Consider the following 19,034-nt stretch of genomic DNA (forward strand, 5'->3'; position numbering starts at 1 on the left):
GGAAAAAGATGAATGGTAAATGGACTTCATTTAAATAGCGACTTTCTAGTCTTCTGACCACTCAAAGCGCTTTACAATACATGTCAACATTCACCCATTCATACAAAAATTCATACACTGATAGCAGAGGCTGCCATGCAAGGTGCCAACCTGCTCATCAGGAGCTAATCTAATGCACATTCACACACTCACTCACACACGTGTAGCCCAGTCAGCGAGAGCAATTTGGGGTTCAGCATCTTGCCCAAGGACACTTCGACACGTGGACTGGAGGAGCTGGGGATCAAACCACCAATCTTCCAATTGGTGGACAACCCGCTCTACGTCCTGAGCCACAGCCCAGAACCAAACAGACGCCTTGACTGTGTATACGGGAGACGTTTTGTATATAGCAAATTGCAATTTAACAAAATGTTCTCATGTTAGAAAACAGCTGTTTTGCTGTTCATCGTGGTCTTTGTTGATGAAAACTTCAGGGAAAACTGAAGGACAGCTTACCTGCAGACCATTCCTGTGTGTAGATTATGGACTAACGTGGTCCACTGCTTGGAATTAAGGGAGCCTATAAGGAGAAATAGATGAAGAGAAAGATCCCAACAGAGCAAATCACCACCAGTCCTATGTTCAGGATGATTTTGGTTCTTGGAGGTTCATGGAGAAGTTCATCCAAGATCTTCTCCTGCTCCTGAACTGTAATGACCTGAGATTTAGATGGTTTCTCCTGGAAACCACAGAACCACTCCAAAACTTTCATACACTTCCCACTCTCCACTTCTCCTCCTCCAAAGCAGCCCTGCTCTTCTTCGTCCCCATCCCTCACTCCTATCCCCCCTGCCTCTTCGACCATTTTAGGGTCAGAAATCAGTGAGTGGCCATTCTGGATTGGACGGATTTCTATGTCATTGACTGCAATAGCATGACCATTGCTTTGCTGAGCATTTTCATGATTGGCCTCAATGCCTTTGAATTTGTTTGAGTGGTCCTGACACTTTTCTTTACCGAGCAAAGTGTTTCCATTTAAGATTGCATGGTTTAGAGGCTTCAAAGTAGTCATGTCTTCTCCAGCTTCTTTTTCTTGTTGTTTTAGCCTCTTTCTTTTGTTTAACCCCCATAGAGTAGTGGTTCTGATTTGTTCTTTTCCAGGTGGAGGAGTGCAGAGACTCACAATGACAGTCACTAAAGCTGACACCCAAAATAAGATGCCTGCCACATACATGAAATGGACATCTTTGATGAAAGCTGGCCGCTCATCAGGCTGGTTGCAGCGTGGCTCGCGGTAAACCAGCGCCAACACCAGACGGAGTGCTCCAAGGGTAAACCCTACCATCCCACCCCAAAAGGCACCTGTCTCATTGCAGCGATGCCACAAGATGCCAAGCAAGAAGAGAGCAGCTATGGGTGGTGTCAGGTAATCTGAAACTTCTTGGATATAATAGAACATCTGGCCTCCCTGCATCTCGATGATGACTGGCACCCAGGCAATGCTGATGATCACCATGAAAACCACAAACAGTCTGCCAACAATCACCAGCTCCCTGGATGACACCTGCTTTCGTAGCATTTTGTAAATATCCAGTGTGAATATGGTGCTCGCTGAGTTGAAAATGGAGTCTAAGTCACTCATTAGAGCTGCAATCATGACAGCCATCATCAGGCCACGGAGACCAACAGGCATCACGGACATGACAAGTCGTGGGTAAGCCACGTTGCTGCAGCCAGCTGCAGAACCACACACTTCCATGCAGTGCTCTGGACTGATACACGCCAACTCATCAGCAAATAAGATCCTGGAAATCATCCCTGGAATCATGATGATAAATAAAACAGTCATCTTGTGAGTCAACAGTCATGATTTTAGGTGTTACTCATTCATAAAGCAATCGATTACTCTACCTGGGATGACAATGATGAACATGGGCAGGATTTTCAGGAAGCCTGCCATGATGGTAGAACCTTTGGCATGGGCAATGTTCTTCGCTGCCAGAACCCGCTGTACAATCACTTGATCTGCACACCAGTACCTGGAATACACAGCAAGGACACTTAAGAGTTCACAATTATCAAGGACACTGGTTCCATTCCCCATTATCTGTGTTGTCTGTACTGACTCCAAAGGGTGACTTGTGGCTCCATGGATGTTGGTTAGTCAGTTCACAACTTTGGTCCAGACTGAAATGTCTCAACAACTATTAAATGGATTGCCATGAACTTTTGTACAGACATTCATGGAGCCCAGAGGATGATGTCTACTGACTTTGGTGATCCCCCTTTCCTCTAGTGTCAACATGAGGCCAACAACTATTGGATGGATTGTCATGAAATTTGGTACACACATTCATGAATTTTAATTGATGAACTTTTCACTTAGCACCATCATAGCAAGGTCAAAATTTAAATTTGTCCAATACTATACCAAATATCTGCAACGCTGATAACATTCCCATTAGCTAACATTTTCTATTTAGTGAATGTTACCATGTTAAGGCATGTTTGCATGCTGACATATAATTCAAAGCACCACCCAAGTACAGCATTATAAAGCTGCTAATGTGGCTAGACACTCTTGCTTAATAGATAACTCCACTGATAAGCTAGTAGACAAGCTTACTTACTGTTCAGGAGACAGTCCCAAATTGTTTATTTTTGTTTACACAGGAAATTAAATGGATGCTAGCTCTTTAATTACATAAACATAATTATAATTAAATGTCCTATCTTGCTACCTTGCTAGTGGTAGGTAAACGCTGCAGTGTGATGTGGCTAAAATGCTGAATGGAACAAAAAATATAATTGTAATAGATTGTCCTGGGGGTAACCCCATGGTAAAGGTTATGAAGTAACCAAAATGACAAGCAGAATGTGTTTGCCTGACAGTGGTACAAAAATAATGGCCAGGTGGATTAGCATAAATCTATGGACCATAAATATTTACACATACAAAACTACATGGAAGTGAACCAGTAAAGGAGTCAGTCCACATGGAAAGACTTGTATGAGTACCAAATAGAAGCAGGAGTCTGGCCGAGTAAGAAACCCGGCCAAGGCAGGTCTGGATCCCTCGGACCTCGAAGGATCTTCAAAGAATCTTGCTTTGGGTGGAGGTGGTGGTGGTGGCAAATTTCAGAATACGTCAGGTTGGGTGAAGACAGAAAGATGGCAGTGATGTTTGGAGAAGCCTCCATGTACTTGGTCCTCACCCCTTAAAATGACATGGCAAGACATGGTTTAACACATGGGATAATATGCACATAAAACTGTAGAAAGGTTGAATTAATTACTTGGTGTAAATGGTTTAAGTATGATGCACAAAAGGAGAACAGTAAGTAAAGACCTTCAAGTCCTCCCACTTTGAAGAGGCTGATGCCTGTGAGGCAGAGTGCTCCAGCAATCATGAGGAACGCCTGGACCGTGTCCGTATAGATGACAGCAACCAGGCCCCCAGTGATGGTCAGCAAGGCCGTCATGGAGATGAGCAGGATGATTGACAGATACAAGTTCCACCCCAAAGATTCATGGATAAACAAGGCTCCAGAATAGAGGTCCACAGACAATTTGGTGAAGATGTAGAGGACAAGAGATAATGCAGCAAAATATACCTTTAGTCGCCTCCCGCCGTACCGTTTGGAAAGGTATTCCGGCATAGTGTAGACTCCAGACTGAATATACACAGGGATAAACACCCAGCCTAACAACTGGAGCAATAATAGTGCGTTGAATTCCCAAGCAGCCACACTAAAGCCGCTAGCAGCTCCTGATCCAGCTAGTCCAATGAAATGCTCACTTCCTATGTTGCTGACAAACAGAGAAGCTCCTACAGCTGCCCAGTTCATGGAGCGACCAGCGAGGAAGTAGCCGCTCACTGTGCTCCGATTGGCTTTCCACATGGCGAGGAAGCCAATCGCTAGCACCAGGATGAAGTAGATTGCTACAACTATGATGTCTGCCGCTTCCATGGTGGCCATGTTTGATCACTTTTGATGCTCTTTAACAGAACTGATCTAATTTCTGACTTATTTGAAGAATTGTTGTTCCTTTGCACTTTATATCTAGTTTTGACACTACATATAAAATGCAATAGTGCTGCAATAGTGGGTTTTGACAGTTGATGCCATAAAAGGAAATTGTCATCTGTGTTCTGGATCCTGAAACAAACACAAACAGACGAACAAAATGTTATTTCAAAAGCAATGCAAAACATGCTGTAACCTGTAAAACTAATGGATAATACAACAAGAAACCTGTTCATGCATGGGGCACACTGTCGTTTATTGTCGATTTATATACTCACTGATTAAAATAGTATATAAGCACCTGCTGGTAACGCAGCTATGCTGGCAAAGGCAGGTACACTTAGGCCCTGAGGGAAACTCCTGCTTCCCTCTCTGCAAGCCAAGTTCAGCATTTGAATTTGCATATACTGTGAGGCCCTGTTTACACCTGGTATTAACATCCATCTCGGGTGATCCGATCACAAGGGGACAGCTCTAAATACAGGTGTAAACGCACCCAAGAGGCATTGAAGACGGATTGAGATCCGATCACTCAGACCACATTCGGTGGTGGTCTGGGCCGCATGTGACCACATTCATTTGGCAATGTAAACGCAATGCGTCCTGGACCACATTGAAGGACCGCCTACTCAACCAACGTTCTCTAGCCTATTTTCCGGCAGACTAGGCAGGGAATTGCATTACTGCCTCCGGGTCCAAAGCTGTTCAACTTATTTGATAACAGAATAAACAAATTAATTTGTTTTTCATGTAAATTAAAAAACGTAATCCACCTCCCGTTTTTTCCTGTTTTTCCCGTTCCCCTAACCGGTTTCACTCTTCAAATCGACAGTTAGGATAGTAATTTAACCAAAACTGGAAACTAACTTGTTTTTCGCTTGTCTGTCTAAAAAAATATTTCAGAAGCTAAATGTTGCTGGATAGTTTCTTCTTACCTGTCAAGTTGATAACGACAGTTTTTAGTTTTTCTGTGCTGCTCGACATGATGAGCTCAGGATTTATCAGGAGGGCGGCTGCTTTACTACAAACAGTATGAACGTGGACTGTGTGTGTGTAACAGCTGACCTATTTGATGTGTAGAAGAAAACAGAACATTATTAACATTAGATCCTGACCGCTGCTGTCGGCGTGTCGGAGATTTAAATAATCAATGAAGTTATGCTGCTGTGTCTCGTGCGTAAATGGTAAATGCGCACAGCTTCTCTCAATGGAGAGACGCAGCTGCGGGGAGATCACTGCATATAACACACTCTCTCTCTCTCTCTCTCTCTCTCTCTCTCTCTCTCTCGTGGCAATCCGGTTCTTTCGCCGGTTAATAACGAACGAATTTGGTCTTTGCGAACGGAAATGATGTCCGTGTTTATTTGCATATAGAGCGGGGAAGTGAGATACGGTTATCCAAGATGCACGTGGAGACGCATGTTAATGCCAGGTGTAAACAGACGTACTTAAAGCTGTCCACTTGTGATCGGATCACCCGAGACAGATGTTAATACCAGGTATAAACAGGGCCTAAACTATAATAAGCCAGCTAACCTCACATTTACTCTACTGACACAGAGTTAACTCTAACCCTGAAAGAGTTTTCTGCATGTCCAGCTACATATTCAGGTTATTTCAATTCATTGGTTTCCTTTTACTCGACTTTTAACCTGGCTGTATCAGTCATATACTGGTTGTCTACAGGAAGTCCTTATCTTGAAATTCATATTTACCATGGAACCCCACTGAGTCACCTTAATGGTTACTTACGACAAAGGAAATAAGTAGGAAAATGATTGAACATTATCATTTTTCAAGCCCTCCCCTCATGAGCATTTACAGAAAGATCATCTTCCTGTCACACATGCAATCAGCCAATGCCTCTTGTAGTCTGTCCAAAGTCAACTTGATTTAAACTAAAACATCTTTTTAAATGATTTGTTTTGCTTTGTTATTATCTACTGTGCATTTATTGCCTCTATAAATAAAATACAAACCAAAAGTGTCAACATGTAAGAGATTTATAGTAAGTTTATGGTAAGTATGCAAATGATAATAACTTGTACAAAAACATGTTGGATATCAACTCACTTGCAGTTTATTAGGTACACATAGATAAAACCAATGCAATATAATACAACATCTCGGCAAAAAAATCCTGCCTTCATGAAGGTCGTAATTATAATCATAATCCATTTTTTCTATGCCATTTTGTTTTATTTTGCCTAATACTGCCTGCAAGCTCTGCGTAAACTCATAAAAGCATATTTCTTTTCTTTCCTGTCTTGTCTTTCTGATACACCTGCATAGCAGGTCTTCATAAGCAAATTGAAAGTCAAATTGAATTTCTAAGGTCTCTGAATGTTGACAATTCAAAGCTCCGTTCATAGTGACTTTTACAAAAAGACTAAGTTACTATAAGAATTAGACCAAGTGACTGACCAACCACAGTGGTGGCCCAATCTTTTTAGACTATCTCAACAACTATTGGATGGCACAATATTCATGTAATATTCATAAAAGAGATTCATGTTCCTCAAAGGATTTTGACTCTATTGACTCTACTCTGAACACAGCACTGTCACTATGAGCATATTAGCATGCTAAAAAACTGCTCTGCGAAAGTACAACTTCACAAAGCTGCTAGCATACCTGTAGTCTCTTCTGGTTTAATCCATACACTGTGTGATTTTACTTTCAGATGAGTGGTTACTCTAATCAGGACATGATTTTGGTGTAGGCAAGGACTCTCACACCTCACTCAACTGATCCAGAGCCTCTTAGTAGTTTAATGAGGCCCCATGAACAACTTAACCCCAATGCAAAAAAAGATCTCAAAATAGTCTGAGTTATCTCAGCTTGGGCTTGTAGACTACTGTATTTTTTTTTAACGGAAAGGCTGCATTACAAACTGGAGTTTAATATGTGGATACTTACCAGGCAGGCAGGGTCTAATGAAAGGTAGTATTTAGTTGCATCATGAAGTGACCCATACCGGTGGCAAAAGTGAGGATATCTCTGCCTGCACTGTTTCACTTTTTTTTTTTTTAAAAATCTGTCTTTTGTTAGTTCTCCAACTTTATGAAAGGTGTGATATTAAATAACTCAAGTATTCCTTTAACATTATATCTGAAGTATAATGATTGAGGGATCCCATGGCCAACTTATGGTAGACCAATCATGTGACATAAAAGACACAAGTACAAGCTAGCGTACTGATATTTGCAGAAGTAAAGGAACACATTTCAGCTGCTCTCCAGTAACTACTAGCTGTAGTGTCTGTTAGCAGTGCCATCATTCGCCTTGATTCAGGACTGTAGTATGAGGGTCCAGCATCAGGATTGTTGTTTGTGTTTGTTGCTGAGCAGAGTGCTCTGGTCTGTGGAGGATAGCGGGGGTTGACTGTATGAATGTATAGAAGTCTTTGTAAAAAGCCCCAAATCTCTCCACACACAGCTTCACTCTATTAGCTTTATTTAAGCTCAGTGCAGCCAATGGGAAATGTTTCACTCGTGTAAACGGTTGGGGACAATATCATCAGTGACATTTCCTCACCAGAGTAAACAGGACCCACTATATTTCTAGGTACAGTGTTTACTCCTGATGCTACTTGCAGTAGAGTCAATGTTGTTTTAAAATAATGTGTACTGTACAAGGATAACCGACTTCTTAAAGGGAATACTGGGTAAATAGAGGGTTAGTTTCCAGCATCAAGGTATCTGAGGTTATTCTTTGCTCTTAAAAGTTCAATTAGGGGACCTCTGTCAAACCTGTTTTGTACCAACAGGAAGGTTTCATAACATAAACTGTCACTGAACAACTTTTGACAAGACTTCTATTTACTTTAGAGGGAATTACATGTATTTTAGTAGCATTTTAATGCACTACAGTAATTCTTTTCTTCTGGAGGAGCATTTAAGGATTTAAGGTCCTGCACCTCACACAGGTGTTTCCTTTTATTTTCTGATTATTATTTCCTGATCTGCACACATTGAGGCTGGGTGGAGCCTAGGATTATGCTAGGATAACATGAAGTCACCAAGCCTAACGAACCACTAGGTATGATAAAAGCTATTATTTTTTCCCGCCCAAACCCTCCTGATTAAAGAGACATCAATAAGCTGCAGGCTTTACACGCCTACACAGTCCTGACAAAGAGTCTAACTAGGAAAAGTAAGTGAAAACACCTGTGTGGGTGGATCACAAGCCATAAACCTTGCTGTTTGTAACGCTGCATCCATACTGAAGTGTCAGTGTTGCTGCTGGGTAATTTGGGATTACATAACAGCCTCTAATAATAAAGGGGCGGGGCAGTGAGACCTCTAACAAAGCTAGTCATGTGCACTAAATGACATGAAACACAGTGTGACTGGGACTCTTTAGTGAGTTTGAAATTGAGTTTCTAGTATATCTGTCATATTGCAACATGTTTCCTGTAATATTCCTATTATATACTCCAGGGGACACTGTATCAAGGATTTATAAGATATTTTTTTTGATATATTTCTATGATATTGTTGCATTTGTTATTTGGCTCATCTAGTATTACTGCAATACTGTGGCACCACATACACAATATACTCTAATACAGTTGGTTGGCTATTAAGTATGTGGTTGCTGTGCTTTATGATATTACAGATTTTTTAGTTATCTACAACACAATACTGTAGTATTTCTGATTTATATAAGGGACTTTCTCACACATGACAGTGTCCATTTGCACTGTCTCCTATGATATTCTTACAACACTCATATACTGTATCAGTGGTCTTCTTTTACATTTTAATCACGTTAATTTTCTTTTCTATATTGCTACAATATTCAAATATCATCAACATGTTATTAATACCAGGCTACAAGTTAAATGTTTGTGGGCATTAGTAGTGAATACAGTGTTAAAATTTGAAATTAAGAAATACCTCCTAAATTAATCATAGTCTATGACACAACTATTCTCGACAACTTTTGATCTTGAGAATTTATGGACGAAAACTCGCTCGTTTGATTTTCTATCGCGATATATAAGCCGGACTTTAAACAGTAAATAACGTCAGATTTACCTGCTGGATGTCTGATTTACCTCCGTGAACGTCTCTTCTTCCCAGTTTGTTTTAATGGTAGATAGTTGCCTCTCTGCCGGAGACTGGTGATGGCTGCAGGGTCCTCAGCTTCTTAACAGGAGCTGGAGCCTCCGCCCACAGCTGCAGCATCATCACCTGGGTGGAGGGAGGACACACTGCTCGCGCTCTCACGATGATGATGATGATGATGATGATGATGATGATGTGCTGGGATGTGTCACTGAGCAGGAATAAAGTGGAGAGTAAACTCATCTAAACTGCTGTCAAATCTAATCAACTGAGCACAAACTTCCTGCATTCACATTCATTTATTTCATTCATTTTAGCTCAATCTATGCCAAAAAACATTAAAAATAAAATATCATAAGAATATATATAAAGATGTGGTCTTTTGAGGACTATAAATGAAGGTAATGCGTTTTTAAAAATATGATAAATGTGAACACCAGTGAGTGAATAACAGAGATTGATCACACTGCTGATTAATATTCATTAACATCCAAATAACTTCCCTTTCTCACACTATAAACATATTTTAGACATTTTAAACCAACCAAACTACATTAAAGCTACATTAATCATTACCTAACAGCAGTTTTATGTCTTTATTAAGCAGGATGGACAGAAGCAGTTAAGCCTGTGTCAAAATCAGGTTGAGTTTTGAGACTGATTAACTTCCACATTCACTCAGACCTTCATCTGTCAAAGGGTGCAAAAAATCTGTGCATCAGTACTGCTTCAAGTATTAGACAGGAATTCAACTTGTCCCAGTTCACTAATGCTGCTAACAAGAGATAGGACTCAAATACAGACATAAAAAGGAAGACAACAAAAAAGTGTAGAGTTTGCACTGATGTCACTTTTCCTCATGCTCTTCACCAACATATCACAAAACAAACTCACTGTGGCTGCAACAGCAGGAACACTGATACCAGGAGGAGGGTCAACACATGCCTCTGAAAACAGGTTTGATCAAGCACTTGTTTTTTTCTTCTTCTAGGAATTACTATGTAAATACAGCTACAATAATAAAGGCCTTAAAGCCAATTGTCAACTGAGGCCTGAAGAAAATTCCCTTTGGACGACTAAGGAGGAAATACTTTTTGATCAGATGACATTCAGTGTTGAGTGACTGCTAAATGACACAGACTGTGAGCCTTATAACCACAGTAACCAATTAATAATTTAAAAATGAGCGGATTAGCATTGAAAAAGTGATGATCAGAAATCAGATATTGTGTTTTAAGCTGCAGTTCCTCTAATGGGCACTAGAAGCTGGCACAAAGAAACCTAACTATTGAAATGATTCAATATGATTAATGATGATTAATTTGACCTTATGAAAAATATGCTTACTTGCTTTTGTACTGAGTTAAAAGAGAAAACAGATACCACTCTCATATATGCACCCAACCGCTAGCCAGCCACATAGCTCCACTACTAGCTAGTTAATTAAACCTCACATTTATATAATAGATGTAAACAGGATTGACATAATTACTAAATCAGTTATGATACTCTACAAGTGAAACTCAGTAGTTGTTTTAACTTAAATTCATGTTTCCAGATTTGAGGGAGTTCCAGGTTTCTCACTCAGCAAAGTTAACCAGATAGCCTAGTAATCCTGACTTTTTTTTTTTATTTCTGACAGTTGCTTTTAAACATTGTAGTTATTTTTTTTTTTTTAAATATATCCTTACTTTTTTAAAGACAGGACAGCTGTATCTTTTTGGGGTTTTAGCCCATAAACAGTATATAAAAGGTGAGTGTCCGAAATAACAAGTTGATTCAACACTTCCCTGAAACTTAACAAATTTTAAGTTATAAAGTTAGGTTTTACTGCAAAGCTAATGCATTAGATTGCTTTATATTGAAACAGGAGTTCCTGCTACATGTCTAATCCATTATGCAGTATCTTTTTTTTTTCATTTTTATAAAATATCTGTGGATATAACTTTGAAATGATTGAATTAAACACAAAAGTTACGTGTTGGAGTGCATTTTTCTGTCCCTTCAGCTAAAGCAATGCTTATATCTGGATATCACACTATATCCAAGACTTATAAAAGGAGTCTTAATCATTTCCTGATGAAACGTCCCAAAGTCTTCTGTTATTCTTCAACATGTTTTCTGTCAACAGTCTTAATCATCCTGCTTGGCATCTTGTCTACTATTGTCATGATGTCTCATGATATACCCGTCACGCACCTGTGATTCACTCTATTAGTTTGAGGACACGGCTTGATCAGTCAACCAAAGATCCTGTCGTTTTGTTCTAAAAAGTAGACATTGGACATTTTCCAATTAGGACATGCACACCATGCAGCTTGTTGGAGCTCACGTGCATCCAACATAAAGACACATATGTATGGACAACAGGAAAACACACACACACACACACACGTTACTTATAAACCCACCTGTTCACAGGATGTGCGAGTCATGAGAACGTGAACACTGCCTGAGTTGCGCACTGTCTACACATGCCTGCATGTGTACTGCTTTGTGTATATGTGTACGTGTGTGTGGTTTGCAAGTATGCACACAACTTTGCCTGTATGCCTGCGTGACTTTATTTTAATGTCACCACATGAATGCATGCAAAATATTTTATTCGCAGGTGTTTGTTTGTGTGTTTAGTGTCTCTGTCTTTGTGTGTATTGACCATTAACACCTTATTACCCATTACCGTGACAGCAGTGACCTTTCCATGACAGCAAAGTGCTGCTTTCTGCACACACACCATGATTTTGCACTTTTCATAAACAACAAGCCATAAACTGTATGAAATTGAGGTGGAGGGCTTCTGGGAGCAGACCGTCATGCTGACTACACCACTATTGTAAAGGGTTAAATGGGGTTTGTGGCATTTTTTCTGGAAAAGTATTTCTCTATGGGTCAAATGCCCATAAAAAAGTAATTGTAAGAAATAGCTGCACAGTAGAAAGTTCAGTAAATTTCAGGACCGTAATAACTGCATTTCACGAACGCTATTCTGTATTTTGTAGCAATGTTAATACATTTTGGAAAAGGCAGATTTGTTTCAATAAAATGTTAGTCTTCAGCACACACTGGCACACAAACACAAGCACCTACATACTAAAAATGCTGCATTCCTGCAGATATTCTTGGTAAAAAGGAGTAGATTTTGGCAAGAAATCCCGGTCAATAGTTCTTTCTTTCAAAACTAACTAAAACAAGTAGGTAGTCTCACATACAGTATGTGGCTACTGTGTTTAAACCGTAGACCATGATGGATTACCAAACAGGTCTAACGGTTCAGGTCCTATAAAAAGTTTATCTAATTCTAGATAAAAAAGTAGTAGTTGACAGATAACTGTGATAGAAACACACAGCATATGTTGGTGTGGAAAGCAACATTAGTGCGTGCTATCCCAAATAAGATCCACAAATGTATTAAAGAATGATTCTTGCCTATTAAAAAAAAAAAATCTGGATATTTTGTGCGTTTGTTTTTAATGTTCAACGCCTCCTCACCTCTTTTATCCATCCTTGTCTTTAAGCCATAAGAGCTCTTTAATGGAACAGTTACAAGATATTAGAAGTGAACTTTTCTGCTGAGTTTTGAGCAAGAATTTGGGACTTTTAAAATAGATTTAATCAGAATCAAAGTTTTCTCATAAGCCAGCATCCAGTAGGAATTACAGGAACTGCAGTTTCAGAGACCACAATGAAAACAGACATAACTTCTGTGCTGTTTTTGAACAGTAACTGATTCTTTGATCACAGACTCAAACTGTACCTGAGTGATTTTGGGTTTAGTGTTCAGCTTTTCAGATGACAACACAAAATAACAACCACTTTGTTACAAAAATGAGCTGAACTGTTAAAATGTAACATCTGTCTTGTATAGGTTTTAGGCTAAAGTGTAAACAGCCTTTCTTGTGATTTGCATTTAAACCACAAGATGCTGCTACTGCTGAGCAATTTAAGCAGCATCCATGAAAGGCACAGACTAAGCTACTGTACAAGCTGCTGCAGGAGGAAGATAAAACCCTGAGGGGAATCTCAGTTGGTTGCAGCTTGTTAAAAGAAAACCTAAAAGAATATAAATATGAGTACATATTTGGAATATAACCACCAAAACAATGTGTCCATCCATCCGTACAACAAATCCATATTCAAAAATACTAGATTGCAAGGTGTGTGACTGCCTGATATTGTCTCCTGTCAGATGTAAGCATGTGATTAAAAACATGATGTGCTAAAGCAGAATCAAGGCGGCTGTGCTTTGGTTAAATTTGTCATGGTAATTTGTGGTGGCGGCCAGGACAGGAAACCAAGATGGGTTTTTTTTTTAATCGAAATCTTATTTCACAGTAGACGAGACAAAGAGTTATGATTAGGCAATCAAATAAAAGGCTTAACGTGTACCTTATTACCTTATTTAACAGCTAAATTAGCAAAAGTATTTGCAGTAAGCTCCATTATAGTGTGCTGAAAAAGTTTTTGATGAAGCTAGAGGAAGATATGTGGCAAATGCATAAAACTTGTTAAAGGATATTTTTCTTTTGATGAAATAAATATAATGTATCTTATTTTTTCTATTAGTATTGCAGTCCACTGCACTTTCTCTAATACAGTAATATTTTTAATTGTGACGACTGGCTATGGCATCTCAGCTTCAAATGTACTCTTAAATGTTTCTTGAAATTCATTTTGGGAGCAGATTAATACATAAAATGATTAAAAACTGAAATTTTGAAGTCTCAGAAACTATTGATTTTCATATTGTTGAAATATTGCTGTGACAGGGACTGTTTGTTTACCTTCAGATGGAGATAATAAACTTCTTCTGGTTAACTAAATGTACATTTCTTTCACTTATTTTCTTTACACAAAGTAAATTAAATTTCCAATCTTACAAATGATCAGCAACACTTCGCGCTGAACTCAGCGTGACTGCCGTATTAATTTAAATTGGGTGGGAAAACCAATGACTGTACCAACCTCAGCCGTGTCATATGTTATTGTGGTATTCAAAGTAGGTACATAAGGTCAAGGGTCAAGGTTATTTTATTGTCTCCCATATGAGAAAACCACACATTGCATAGATTTACATTGAAGCACATTATCTATTTATATAAATTCATTGGCATAATAAATATTTGAACAAACTGCTGGGATGGGATATATTTTACTGTGATTTTTTATTTTATGTGTATTATTATTTGTTATGCTTGGCAGATGCTGTAGTAGGCTTCCAGCTTGCACTGATTGAGGATCTATGGGGGGAAAAACACATTTATTTCAGCTGGTTGGTTATTTAATGTTGTGTATTAAAGCCAAAGCAATTGAACTGAATGACTGAAATATTTCAGTGTTTCTACTTGTGCAACAATTAAAGTAATTAGTGCAAACGTTTTTGTTCAAATCACTGACCTCTATGGTCATGTCTCCTCTACAGGGTGTCTGAACACCAATTCAAAGGTTCCTGGAGAGACCAGAGGGGAGGGTAATGAGGGGGTGACGTGTACTTCAATCTGGAGTTCAGATACTTGTTTGAATGTATACAGTAAAGTAATGAACCAGTATGTCCTCCATGAGTTGGCCATTAACAGGGATGGAGTGAAACATAAAAGAGTTACAAACAGTAGGAATATAAGATACTTAAAATTATTCAGACTAATGATTAGCATGGCACGATGCTCCAAAAGCTACAAAGTGTGACATGTATCTGTGCTGCTTTCAAGTTTAAGTTTTTAAATTACTGTCACACATAATAACCACAGAAGCTGTTTTCACTGCATGATGACATTTAAACTGTTCAAATCAAAATGAAACATGACTTACACACATCTCTTATCTTCTACTTATAGATGGTGTATTGCAAGACTTCTTACTATAAAGATCAGACACAGAATATGACAAACCACACAAAACTTGTCCCTAGATGACATTTGAAGGCTACGGTTGCATAAAAGTACACAGCCCGCCTACTTATATAAACATAGCCTACATACAGTATTCCTTATCCTGTTATCCAATGATAACAATCAGCTTAAAACCAAAGCAAAGATCACACCAAACAGGAGATTTGACAACTGATAATATAAAAGTGAAATCTAGGAATTCTAAATTTTTTCAGACAGACTTATTCAACAACATAAAAACAACACAAACAGTTACATGAAAACCAATAAAACATATTTTAACAAGTAGCAAAACAAACACAGAAACTCATCTGTGAGAGGAAGGACGTGTTTGACTCACTTAGCTGGTATTTGAAGGGTTCTGTCCTTCATGGTGTTCAGTAACAACATCATATAATTTCTAATAGTTTCCATCAGTCATTTTAAGCAGCGGCTTTTTCACCTTCCATTGCTGCAAGCTGAGCACAAAAAATACAGTTGCTGTTATCATTAGCATGAACTTTTTCTGGTCTAATTGGTGTGAGGCTTCCCTTCAGTTTCTTTTCCCCCAGATTCCTGATCATTCAATGTTTCTCAATGGTATGAGGTCGCTAATCAATGGATATCAACTTCACCTGGCCTACCTTAACATCATACAGCACCAAAATACCATCTTCCACCACACAAGCTGACATTTACCACACATTGCTATCCAGAGGGGCGCTGTTTCACCAGGTTAATTAAAGAAAAATTGAATAAAAACTGAGAGTTAATAGATATCCGCAGTTTACAATGATAATTGTGGCATATTTAACACTCATAATTAGTAGTAATTATTGAAACAATGGGTTCTTCATCTCAGTCCTGCTCTGACCTCTTAAAAACTAGTGAGAAGAGCTCAGACAGAAACACAAATACAGAAATTTTATTATGTGAAATAACCAAAAATGTTCAAACTTCAACAGAAAAATGTGTGTTCATGAAGTCCCCCGTCACTCATAGAACAACGCTAAATGAGAAATTAAGATTTAATTCCCTATAAAGTAAAAAATCAGGCGTCAGAAGAAGGAACACAAATAATTAATGAATGATAGTGTACTACAATAGCAAGTCTTTTTTCCTTTGCATTTAACAGGAGATGCATTATGTATAAAAATGCTGAGCAGGCCCATTTGAGCTTAACATAGGAACAAGATAGCAAAAGGAAAACAACTTGGATGAAGCACTTCTATCATGAGAGTGGTCTCGTCCCAGAATGACGATGCTTGCAACCACAAGGCCTCAATAAGTGGTTTGATGAGCATGAAAATGATGTCTGAACACCTATGGGAGATTTTTGGAGCAACATGTTTTAAAAAAAACACCAGATGAGGTAATATCTTTGGGAAGAATGATGTTCATCTTTCCAGTAAAAGATCCAAAACCTGAAAGAATCTTTGCCATTGAGCATTGAAGCTGTTTTAATCTTAGTACCACATTTTTTCTTTTTACATTCACTTCTCATCCAGCAGTAGATGTGCAATGATTAAGTCATCTGTGCACTAAACTCAAACGTCAGCTACTGTTTTTCAGTGGAAATGTGCTGTTTGAAGTTTGAGACTGTAGATGGAGCCACTCTTCTTCTAAACAAACAGCATCACTGGCTCTCTGCTTTGAATCTTCCTGTTTTATTAATCCGCAGTATCTTTGCTCTCTGAAATGAATATTAAATCAATGGAGTTCCATGTAGTAAAATTTTAACAGCATTACATTCAGTCCTACAGTGTTATTCTGTGGATTATTATGCATTATATGAAATTATGAGCAGATTTAGATTCAGTTGAGTTGATTTCTTTATCCCTGATATCTTCATTATATTGTGTAACGTCTTTACTACAGTAAACGCTTTTCTGCTTTCCCCTTCTGTTCAAACTTGAAAGCTCTTCTTTTACTTTTTAAATATTAATAGACCATTTTTGTGGTGAAACACTGACTTGAACATGCAAGAACCCACACTGTCAGTCAAATACACACAAACGAGTGTCCCTGCTGAGGAAAAAACCAAAACATCAGAGAAAAGACAGTTTTTACAGACTATATTTAATCTAATCCCTCAGCATCCCCGTGAGTCTACAACACTTCTGGATTCCTGCGCTCAGCTGACTGACAGACAAACAGCTAAATGTGACTTTTTGGGTTTAAATCAGTGCTGTAGAGTTTATGTTGCTCAGCTACAGTGTGAAAAGTAACATTATTGTGAAATATAAAAAATACAAATGTCTGCCAGTGTGTGAAAGGGGCATTTATGCAAATAACTTTTAACAAAATCATGACATATGCATGTTTTCCTCCTTAAAGTAACTTTGTAGTTTTACTCACCAGCATTATAAAACAAATACACTGCACTTTACATTGTATGCCACCAAAGGCTGGATTGTGAATGTAGCTGTGAAATTTGCTTGTTTTCTCAATCTCAGTCTATCGATTTTAAGGTTTTGTTTCATGTGTATTGACTAATTCCTTGGTCTGTTTAGGTACATGACTTACTATATTATTAGACTTTTTTAATTGATTACTTGTATTTATGTTGATTTTTAATTTAGTCGCTAGGTTTTTTATAATGTGTCTCTTTTGTTATTTGTTGCTGTGCATGGGCGACCAAACTTTAGAGATAAATAAAGTTATCTAATCTAACCTTTTTTTAAAAAATATTTATATCAGGAGTTAAATTACAACAGAAATACAAACATTTCTTTGAACATTTTCAACACCTGTAACCTCCAACACAACCCCCCAAAACTTCCTATACCTACATAAATAAATGAATAAAACAGATGACAGCTATACATAGTTGTAATATATAGACATGTTAGACAGCAAACAATCCAAAAAGAATTGTTATCTGATGAGTACCCACAGTAGGCTTTACCATAAAAAATAAGAATATTTACATTTATACATTTATCAACTGTAAGTTTTTATCAGTGAGTGTACAAGTTGAGTGTGATACAAGACAAGTTCTCAGTTTCTGTGTTTAACATCAGTTCCCTCCAGAGCTCAAATACTTAAAATCCGGTTAGCATGACCAACTGGAACTAATCTGGCCTATCCAACCGAGCGAAGAGGGCACCTGCCCTGGGGCCCCAGACCACCAGGGCACATCCAAAAGGCTCAATTCTCAATTTTGGTGGCAAGTTTTTGATAATTTAATTGTTTCTAAATTAGTTAATTAGGCAAAATATGAATTAAAACAATAAGGACCTCAAGGGAATAGTTTTCGTGCTGGGAACTACGCTTATTTGCTTCCTTGCAGAAAGTTAGATGAGAAGATTGATACCACTCTAATGATGCACGCTAATATGATGCAACAGCCAGCAGCTAGTTAGCTTAGCTTAGCATAAAGACTGTAAACAGGGGGAAACAGCTAGCCTGGCTCTGTCCAAAGCTAACAAAATCCACCTACCAGCACCTCTACAGCTCACTAATTAACACATAATACTCAAAATGTCAAACTATTCCTTTAAGTCTCATGTGTGGAGGCCTTTATTGTTTAAGTTGATATTATGCATAAATTGTGCATATTCCTCAATGAATTTGTATTCAATCACATTATCACAAACTAATTTAAACACAGCAAACCTCTGGTGAGATAATATTGTAAAACAGGGGTAAAGGCTGGTTTCAGGGGCTCTGGGAGAAACATATCATGTGTCATGTGCTATGTACTCTGTCCCTGATGGATACTGTAAGGTAACAGAATATATTTATAATGCACTACAGAGAGAAGGAGAAGGGGGGGTCAATAACAGGTCAGTGGTGCCACTATGTTAGATCTGATGTGAATCTTCTGGATGGAAAAAGAAATTTCTCTGCAGCACAGAGAAGGAGGAGGAGGAGGGTGCTATTCTTCTAACAGAAACAGAGCTGAGGCTTTCAGAGTTGCTGGCGATGGCAGATGGTGGAAGGAATGAAAGGCAGATGGAAAAATCACTTCCAACATGTTTATCATCATCAGGAAGTGTGTGTGTGTGTGTGTGAGTGTGTGTGTATGTGGGGCGATGATCCCCACGGGGTTAATGAAAAATATGATTGAATTTTGAAAAACATGA

The 19,034-nt window shown here is 38.4% G+C and overlaps 2 protein-coding genes and 1 long non-coding RNA gene across 6 annotated transcripts in view; all 3 read right to left on the reverse strand.

The window, feature by feature from the left end:
* The window catches only part of LOC121891932 (nectin-2-like), a 933,424-nt gene that overhangs the window by 525,014 nt on the left and 389,376 nt on the right, over positions 1 to 19,034 (reverse strand). The window lies entirely within an intron of this gene.
* Positions 256 to 11,368, reverse strand: LOC121891929 (sodium/myo-inositol cotransporter-like). 3 transcript variants are annotated; one of them, XM_042404632.1, is made up of 7 exons: positions 11,282 to 11,368; positions 9,053 to 9,293; positions 3,597 to 4,142; positions 3,332 to 3,401; positions 3,001 to 3,199; positions 1,894 to 2,021; positions 256 to 1,800 (listed from the first exon to the last, which is right to left on the reverse strand). In XM_042404632.1, exons 3-7 carry the CDS (start codon positions 3,960 to 3,962, stop codon positions 563 to 565), a joined length of 2,001 nt encoding a protein of 666 aa, XP_042260566.1. In that variant the 5' UTR covers positions 3,963 to 4,142; positions 9,053 to 9,293; positions 11,282 to 11,368; the 3' UTR covers positions 256 to 562. The 3 variants fall into 3 exon arrangements, with proteins under 3 accessions (XP_042260566.1, XP_042260565.1, XP_042260564.1); XM_042404631.1 differs by having other exon boundaries at positions 3,332 to 4,142; positions 9,073 to 9,293; XM_042404630.1 differs by having other exon boundaries at positions 3,332 to 4,142.
* Positions 14,093 to 15,559, reverse strand: LOC121891978. Of its 2 annotated transcripts, XR_006094242.1 has the most exons (4): positions 15,308 to 15,559; positions 14,888 to 14,936; positions 14,477 to 14,528; positions 14,093 to 14,319 (listed from the first exon to the last, which is right to left on the reverse strand). It is a non-coding gene; the product is annotated as an uncharacterized LOC121891978 (long non-coding RNA). The 2 variants fall into 2 exon arrangements; XR_006094241.1 differs by lacking the exon at positions 14,888 to 14,936 and having other exon boundaries at positions 15,308 to 15,556.

The sequence above is a fragment of the Thunnus maccoyii genome, chromosome 24 (assembly GCF_910596095.1).
Source record: "Thunnus maccoyii chromosome 24, fThuMac1.1, whole genome shotgun sequence".
Lineage (NCBI taxonomy): Eukaryota > Metazoa > Chordata > Actinopteri > Scombriformes > Scombridae > Thunnus > Thunnus maccoyii.